The 9,446-nt window shown below is 48.5% G+C and overlaps 1 protein-coding gene across 1 annotated transcript in view; it reads right to left on the bottom strand.

Annotated features, from left to right (window-relative positions):
* Positions 1-1,749: 1,749 nt before the first annotated feature.
* The window catches only part of LOC135115660 (mitogen-activated protein kinase kinase kinase 1-like), a 36,094-nt gene continuing 28,397 nt past the window's right edge, over positions 1,750-9,446 (bottom strand). Inside the window, exons 11-16 of the mRNA XM_064032583.1 lie at positions 9,078-9,269; positions 8,244-8,437; positions 6,685-8,124; positions 5,441-5,864; positions 4,881-5,155; positions 1,750-4,736 (exon numbers count right to left, since the gene is read on the bottom strand). Of these exons, the coding sequence (XP_063888653.1) occupies positions 4,584-4,736; positions 4,881-5,155; positions 5,441-5,864; positions 6,685-8,124; positions 8,244-8,437; positions 9,078-9,269 (2,678 nt within the window). The 3' untranslated portion in view covers positions 1,750-4,583. The remainder of the gene's footprint in view (positions 4,737-4,880; positions 5,156-5,440; positions 5,865-6,684; positions 8,125-8,243; positions 8,438-9,077; positions 9,270-9,446) is intronic.

The raw sequence follows: 9,446 nt of genomic DNA, 5'->3' as shown, positions 1-9,446 counted from the left end.
ACGCCTGTAGATCATAGGATGTGTGTGTGTGTGTGTGTGTGTGTAGTAGTAGTAGTAGTAGTAGTAGTGGCAGCAGGAGGAAGAGGAGTTACGTGTATATGTGTGTGAAGAGAGAGAGAGAGAGAGAGAGAGAGAGAGAGTTAATGGGACAGCTACGTGCAGACACACCCACATAACTGCACATGTTTATCCCAGACCAATCATTTACTACTACGCCTCTCTCTCTCTCTCTCTCTCTCTCTCTCTCTCTCTCTCTCTCTCTCTCTCTCTCTCTCGTGCAGATCCCCTCATAAAATTAATTATAACGACCTTTTTTTCATATATATATATATATATATATATATATATATATATATATATATATATATATATATATATATATATATATATATATATATATATGCAGAGAATCGTTCCCAGTACCAGAATCCCAGTCATTCATGTAGTGTTCGGGATTCCATGTAGTACGTGGTTCTCTTTAAAGACGAGGAGGTATTATTTTGATATTCCTTGGAATGACTACTGCTTCTATGTCAGAGAATACCTGCTCTCTCTAACATTTCTGATTGTGGCAGAGCGAAATTAGTATTGTTCAATGCCTCAAAAACAATTCTACCATTTATTAACTCGACACAACCTTCCAGACAGACCCACCGAGAGGAGGGGAGGTGGTCTGTCGGTGCACTGTCCGGGGGACCATCGGATCTTTTGAGGGCCCATTAGATCTTGGGGTGGGGGGGGGGTAGGGCACCTCCATTTTTACCTTTACCTACTGTCTGCAGGGATGAGGGTCCTAAACTATTCATGCACCGGCACATTTCAGTTCTCTCGGTGGCCCTGCTTCCAGATAACTGTCCTTTCTTCAGTGACACTTAACTGTCCCCCTCTTCTATGCTGAACATCCTTGGTCCGTCCTATGCTTGCTTATAATCTAAACTGGAAATTTCACATCTTAATCTCTAGCTAAAACAACCTTCATGAAGTTTGGTGTTCCGAGTCATCTCCGCTAGTTCTTCTTACCCCTCCCCCCCAGTGGTTAACTCTTTACAGGAGCCTTTTTTGTCAATGTATGAAATATGCTTCACATGTATTTGAGGGGGGCTTCCACTCATACCGCTCTTCTAAACAAGGTAGAATCAAAAGCTTTTCGTCTTATTACTCCTCCCTTCTAACTGACTATCTTCAGCCTCTCTTATCGCTGCAGTGTTGCATCTCTTGCCAACTTCTATCGCTGTTTTCACGCTAACTACTCGTTTGATCCCACTAACTGCATACTTCCCCTCCTTCCAGGCCGCGCTGCACAAGACTTCTCTCTCACTCCTGTTCTGTCCACCTCTCTAATGAACCCAGTATTGTCAATAATTAATTCCCTTTCTGGTAAACTCTGGAACTCCCTGTCTGCTCCTTCAGTGTAGGGTTCGTCATAGGAAAGAGGAAATCCGTCCTCCTATGACGAACTCGTAATAGGAGGACTTATCCTCCAGTTTTTTATGATCGTTTCTGACTTTGGTGAGTGGCACTTCGGTGGGCCTTTTCTTTCATTTATTTTTTATAATTTTTGTTGCCTTGGCTAGTGCTCATACATAAACAAAAAATAAATAAAAAATAAAATAAATAAATAAATAAATAAATAAATAAATAAATAAATAAATCTATACCATCAATGGGGTCATCTCTGAGGTTTTTGTAACAATCCTTTCAAGAGAACAGTCATACAAATATGGATCCTAGATTCAACTAAGACAAAACTAAAATTTTCCAATTTTATTTTAATCTACCAAAAAGTCAACTACAAAAAAATTATCAAACATTAAAAAGTTCTCTTAGAAACTTGGTCCCAGACATGAATAAAAAATAAATAAAAAAGAGGACTTCATCAGAGAAATGCAAACAGTGAACTGTAGAAAAATAGCTTAAACTAAGAATGTGCTCTGTACAGTTTGGCACCACGAAGAACGCTGGTGGGGGACGTGGTGGGGAAGAGGCAGGCAGCAGGCATGATACTGTGGGCAGGCAAGGCAGTGGTGGTAGTGAGGCAGTCATTGGGTATAGGCCATACCCACACTTCCTCCCTCACTGAGGGGGAAGTATAAGCATCACCTCTACAGTTGTACTCATAATGTGTCACCAAGGCACTAGAGGGAGAGTTGTGTGGGTGAAGGAAGACTTAAGGCACAGCAGTAGTCACCACCATCACCACCACCACCTCTGCCACTACCAGCCCTCACTCCCTCCCCAACACTTATTTTGTTGAATTCCAAATCTCATTTATATTGGCCACTTGGATAAGTGAGTTAGAGTGGGACCCTGTACACTAATTGCATTCATTTCACACTAACAGTGACTAACATCTTTACTTGCATCACACTTCATATCCAAAACCAAACAACAGAAATCTTTCTCTCACATTTGAACTGAAACAGACACAAAATTTAAGGGAACAAGAATTAACTGTGGAAGACTAAGACTAGATGTACAAATAATGCCAAGAAATAGTGATTTTGCAAAGGAATATATTTAACACTTAAAAATGATTACTGAAAGGAAAGACTGGATAAATATAGATATGGAGAGGATATTACAAGAAGGCGTGCACACGCGAGCATGCGCACGCACGCATGCACGCACACACACACACACACACACACACAGGGCCCCACTCCTCACAAGTTTCCCTTCCCATACTGAGAATCTTTTCCCCATTAAATTTTGTTCATCGTGTATTGTTCGGCACTTCTTCTGTGGGTTGGTTCTTGACCTAACAATCAGTAAACAAGTTCTCTATAGTTGTATTAGTGAAGAACTCTCCTCAAAATAGGTTTGTTTCAGTCCCGGCTGATACTAAGTACTTAATCTTTTTTTTTTCTCCCTACATTCAAAATGTCAAAGAGGACTGTCACCAAAACACTGCACAGATTGGAGCAACAATTCCACTTTTTTTTTACATGATTTTTTGCTGATATTTTTTTCCTGGAAGGTGTGATTCTGCCTGTGGCCTGCAACCCTCAGGGCAGAGGTTACCCAGGCTGGGCAGTCCTGGTGACAGTCTCATTCAACTCTTAAGACTACAAGAACAGGGTCAGAGTTATGCAAATGTTCACTGGCTCACCAGGAGAGATAAAGTATAAATAAATAAATAAAAGTCTCTAGGTTTTGTTTTCCCTATCAAACAGGGAAATTTGGCTAAAAAAAAAAAAAAAAAAAAAAAAAAAAAAAAAAAAAAAAAAAAAAAAAAAAAAAAAACAATGAATTTTTGAACTTGGTGCTCATCACTGCAGAACTCCTGTGAGTTGGCAGGGCAGCAGAGGTCCCCAGGCCCCTTGCAGCCAATGTTCCCTGGCAGGGGTTGGCTCAGACGGGTGCCAGTGTCCCCGCAGGGCGAGGACACACATCAACATCCTCTCGTCGGGTGAGGAGGAACAGGGCTCCTATGAACACAGGAAGTATAATGTGGACAGAAGCTGGGGACAGAGCAATTTATACAAGGAACAAGTGAAGAAATAACACAATACAAATAATTTAAATAAAATACATAAATAGTAAAGAACAGGTTGGTCCCCTAAATTACACTGAGATCTGTAGTCCCTTTGTAGAGCATTACAAATGCAATGGAATTTCTGGTACAACAACAGACATCAGATAACAGGTCCCAGCAGCCCTGACCAGAGCAGCACACCCTGCCCTGCTGCACCCCCTGCACCCCAGGGCAACACAGACCTGCAGGGGTGCTGCTCCTGCCAGGGACACGAGAGGTGGAGACAATAAGGAGTTTGTGAGGTCCAGGGTGGTCATGCTGGTGGAACAGGTGATGTCACCCAAGCACAGCAACATTTGCATGCCCACACCCAACACATCACCACTGGCTACATTCTGGCCACCAAGTGTGCTGTGAGGCGTATGTACAGTCCTCACACCACACCTGAGGAGGCCGGCAGTGGTGGTGGTGGTGGTGGTGGTAGTGCGTGGCAGGACCTCCCCCTCACACTAAAGCTAGTCAGCCTCAGATGTTGTGAGGCACTCTCCACCAAAATGGTTAAGTTGTGAGTGTTGTGTGTCCCTGAAGGTGGCTGCCTGTCACCCACGCCGACGTGCACAGCCTTGCTACACACTGGGAGCTGGGCATCCCTACCCAAACACTATACCTGCAATGCCAGCTCACGCCTGAACACCTAAACTTGAGAGGAACTTCCTCGATAAATAAAGAAAATCCAAGATGCTGGTAGTAACCTAGTCAAGATTTGTACTATTGGCTTTTAAGACAGGAGGTAAAAATGTAGAAAACAGCATTGGTTCCTCAAGCATTACAATATGAAATAATTTAATGAATCTGCCAATGACAGCTGGAGGCACTTTTGCTGCGATGTTCCCGTGAAGGGGAGTGGCTGCCACACTGGCTGGTGCTTCTTTCACGCCCACTCTGACCATCTAGTCACAACTTCAGAAATTAACCATTTGTCGCAGAGATTAAACCACTTAAAATTTTGAAAATGCCAATAAAGACAATTTATGGCAGATTTAACTTTAGTTCAGTTATTTGTGAATGTTCCTGAAGGGAAGTGTTTGGTGTGAGGGGAGGCTGGGGGTCAGGGCGGCTGTGTCTTGAAGCACTGGTGGTGGATCAGCTCCTTGGCTGGTGGTCTGTTCTCACTCTTGATCTCCAGGCACCGCAGTGCCAGGTCCCGGGTGACCGCCGACAGCGTCTCTGGCACAGGAGGTGGCCCGTTGCTGCTGGCAATCTGTGGTGGTGGAGAGGAGGGGCTTAGCATTGCTTAGCTGAGGGTGAGTGACTTATCATGAAGGCCAAGGTCACCCAACGGCCAGCCTGCTGGCTATCTCCACACACAGATAACGCAGTGAGGCAATCCACTGCCAAAACTCACCTTGTACATGAGCTTGAGCTCATTGGAGACATAGTCGGCCTCCCAGGGTGGCTTGGTGGTGGCCATCTCAATGACGCAGCAGCCAACACTCCACATGTCACAGGAGCGGCCGTAGTCCTCCCCACGCAGCACCTCCGGAGCCATGAAGGCGATGGTGCCCCGCAGTTGCCCCTGGAACTCTCCTGTCACTGTGGACTTGCTGGCCATGCGGGCAGCTGTCCCAAAGTCACCAATCCTCAGCCACTGGCCTGTGCTGTCTACCAAAAGATTTGCACCTGTGGGAGGCAGGACACCATTAGGGGAATGGGTCACCTGTACCAACTACACACACACACACACACACACACACACACACACACACACACACACACACACACACACACACACATACACACACACAAAATCCCTGCTGATCAGTAACCCAAGTCATCCCTCGACTGCCAGACAAGTAACCATTACTTGCAAACATTTCTCTCAAATAAACCAACTAGTACCATCATTATCTCACTCTCACACACACACACACACACACACACACACAGGCCAGCACTATCTCTCACCCTTGAGGTCTCGGTGCAGTATCTTGTTATCGTGAAGGTACGCCAGGCCTTCCAGCACTTGCCGAGTGTACTTGAGAATCACCTCCTCTGAGAAGATGCCATACTTGTCCAGCATCATGGCCACAGACCCTCCAGCCATCCACTCAGTGAAGACGGAGAAGGAGGTGGAGTGTCGTGACGCCCCCAGCAGCCTCACAATGTTGCAGTGACGCAGGCGGGACATGATGAGGATCTCCTGCTCTATAGAAGCCTCCACTCGCTCCTGCTCCTCCTCATCGTTGCGGCTGAAGGACACCTGCTTGACGGCCATGAGGGTGCCTGTGCGCACGTCCCTTGCCTGGTAGCAGGAGGAGAATGCCCCTGTGCCCAGCTTTGGCCCCAGTATCCAGTCCCGCCCCTCCTCGTACTGTCCACCCTCCACATTCTGCAAGCGTGGGGAGAAAAGATTAAAGATAAATGATTAGTTTTATTTTATTCCTATCAAATACTTTCTTAAGCATCAAGGAGATTGGCTAAGAGAAAAGAATACATAGATAAAAAATAAAGAAAGAAAGAAAGAAGGGGAGAAATGCTCACTCAACTTGTTGCTCTCAAAATACCAGAGTACAGAAAGTTTGATAATTTAGTTTCAGAATGTCCTAATAGTTCTTTTGAAGCAGTTCAGGTCATAGGAAGGATGAAAGACATAGACACAGTGTTCTAGAGTTTATAATAATGAGAAATGTCCTCTCAACTTGCTACCCTCAAAACATTAAGAAGAAAAGTTGGGTAATTAATTTCAGAAGTGTCTTAATACTTCTCTTTAAGAGCAGTTTAGGTTACGGGAAGGATGAAAAGCAGAGACGCAGAGTTCCAGGGGTGACAGGGGTTGAAATATCTCCTTCACAGGTTTAGATTTTCTGATATCAGTCACCACAATCACATCTGTGTCATTGTGAGGTTATGCAAAAATCCCAACACAATGCATGAATGAAATACTTGTATACTATAGATGTTTATCTTCCACTATCCACACATTCACAGTCTTGATGCATCCCTCTTCACTCCAGCTTATCTCTCAACCCTCTCTCTCCTTATCTCACACTCCACCCCTCATCCTCCCCCTTGTTCCATCCTCGCTGCAGTGCACTGGCCCACAGAGGGGATGTGAAGGGCAGATAGAGGGGAGGTATGAGCCCAACTACCCATCATGCACCCAACACACACGCACACACACACACACACACACAAACACACACACACACCTGTTCCTGAGGGTGTAGTGACTCGTCGAGGTGGGGCGGCAGCAGCTCCAGGCCTGGGATGACTGGCAGGGGTGTCTCGTAGGGTGCCCAGGAGGACTGGCTGGCCTGCGCCTCCCTGATGGGGGTGCAGCCCCACCAGCCCTTCGGAGTGGTGGGGGTGCTCACCACGTCCTTGAAAGAGAATTTTGGCGGCACCACAGAGGCAATGGGTGTTTGTGGGGACACATCCAGAGCATCACCCTGGCTCTGGGAGAGGCCACTCTTGTGCAGCACGCCGGCCGCCTTGGCAGAGCTCAAGCGTTGGTGCTGCTGCTGCTGCATGGGGGACACCAGCACATTGTGTACCATGAAGGGGACATCATGTTTTTTCATCTTCTGGCACAGCCGCAGCTTGGCCTGCTTCTTCTTGAAGTTGACCTCAAAGCAGTCGAGGGGCAGGTGTGTGGGCCGTGGGGGGGAGGAGGTTGGGCCAGGTGGCACCTTAGCAGCCTCCTTCTTGGCTGAGGCGGAAAGCAGCGGCTGGCGCGCTGGGGACTGGGAGGAGGAGCGCAGAGCAGAGAGCATCCTGGAGGGGGAGTGGGACACGGAACGCACCAGGCGTGGCCCAGAGCCGTCTGCTAGGTCCCAAGTGCCCAGGCTCAGTTTGCCCTCCAGGCGTGCCGCGGACAGCTTGCGGTCGCCGTGCTGACCCTGCATGGACTGCAAGCGCCGCTTGAGCCTTGTCTGCAGCAACACGTCCAGCTTGGTGAGCATGTCACACACCTGATAGAACACGGCTGGCTCTGCCGCAGCGAAGCGTGCGCCGCAGATGTAGACACGGCGCGCCAGCTTGCTGACGGTGGCGTGGCTGCTGCCCAGCGCCTTGAAGGCAAACTCCACCACTGTCACCAGGCGGTCGTAGTGCTCCAGCTTGTAGCCACTCTCCACACCAGCCTGCAGTGGCATGTACTGCAGCTGGAACTCAGAGGGGAACTTGTCCAGCAGGCGGTCCAGCACACACAGGCGGCCCAGCAGCCACTGCCACGGCGCCTCGGACGGCGGCGTGTCGTCCAGGATGCAGGAGAGCACGAAGGAGATGCCACCCAGACCCGGCGTGGGGCAAGCTGTCTGGGTGGCCAGGGCCAGCTCTCCCTCCTGGCCGCGGGACAGCTCTAGGATGGAGTCCACGCTGATCTGGGAGGTGCGGCGGTTGCCGTCGGCACACTTGAGCAGCAACGTGTGCACCAGTGGCCGCAGCAGCTCCTGCAACGCTGCCACCTGGCTGCCAGGGCAGGGGCTGAGGTGGGCCAGCAGTACTCGCAGGCAGGCCAGGCAGGCCAGGTACACCTTGTAAACCGGGTCGTTGGCCACCTGGGCCAGGATGTTGGCACAGCAGTGGATCACCAGCTGCCGCTTCTCCTCCCCCGTCACCAGCCGATCCCAGTGCAGCACTTTCACCACCTGCAACACACCAACACTCAGCACTCCTCAGCACCACCACACCACTACACAATGTTGTTGCTGCAAGATACTCTCATAGCACCACCAGTCCACCACCACCACCACACACACACACTCACCTCATGTGCCAGCCTGCGCAGTCCGGTCTCCCTGACGACCCAGTCCCGGGAGAAGAGGCAGGCCACCAGCTCCTTGCCGAACACGTGCACCCAGTTGGCTGCTGTGGATTCGTGCTCCTCTGGGATGGGCTCACTGCGTGGCAGCGGCACGGCTTCCTGTGAGGCACTCACCACCGCCGCCGCTGACACCTCCCCTGCAGCACACACACACACACACACACACACACACACACATTGGAGCATTAGTGAGGACAGAGTATAACACCATAACACCCATTTCTCTCTCTGAGTCGTCTCCCAATAACCAGGAAGTGAACTAGTAATTGAACTTAGCACAAGACTCACCATTACACAAAACAAACTTGAGACACCCACAACACAAACAGGTACAAGAACTTCAAAAAAGTTGATAAATAAATATAACTAACAAAAAACAATGATAAATCTTGATAATTGGTTTTCACTTGTTTTTTAATACACTACTCACTTTCATGATTTATTTTTGTATTTTTCATTTATTTAAGATCAATTCTGTACAGCATAAGGTTGAGACAAAATTCAGATCATTATAGAAGCAGTAGTAGAAATAGTAGTAGTAGCTGCAGCAGCAATAGTTGTAGAAGCAGCAGTAACAGTAATAATAGAACCAGCAGTATAGTATTAGTAGAAGCAGTAGTAACAGCAGCAGGAATAGTAGTAGTAGTAGTAGTATTTGTTATTCCACTTTTAAATCACCACATTTTTCAGCACTAACAGATGAGGAAGCTGGGAGTGGATGAGAGGTGGAGGGAGAGGTGGGGATGTGAGAGGGGGCAGGGGGAGGGATACACTTACCTCTGACAGTGGGTGGGTAAGCCATGCCCCCACCAGGAGAAGAGTAGGCTGAGTCAACGAAGGGGGAGTGTGGGGTGGGATGGTAGGGGGTGGGGGTGGTGATGGTGGTGGAAGGGTAGGCGGAGGACAGGGAGCGGGACATGATGGAGGGGCTGCCTGCTGGGCTGTGGCGGCTGCTGCTGCTCAACACTCCTGAGACAGCAGGAGAGATGGGCTTGTGTTAGTTTGTGAGAGGGAGAAGCTTATTGAGTGGTGCTTTGAGAGAGAGAGAGAGAGAGAGAGAGAGAGAGAGAGAGAGAGAGAGAGAGAGAGAGAGAGAGAGAGAGAGAGAGAGAGAGAGAGAGAGAGAGAGAGAGAGAGAGAGAGAGA

Source organism: Scylla paramamosain, chromosome 29, assembly GCF_035594125.1.
Source record: "Scylla paramamosain isolate STU-SP2022 chromosome 29, ASM3559412v1, whole genome shotgun sequence".
Classification (NCBI taxonomy): Eukaryota; Metazoa; Arthropoda; class Malacostraca; order Decapoda; family Portunidae; genus Scylla; species Scylla paramamosain.
Note: the sequence above shows the minus strand (reverse complement) of the source record. Positions and strands in the feature narration are given on the sequence as shown.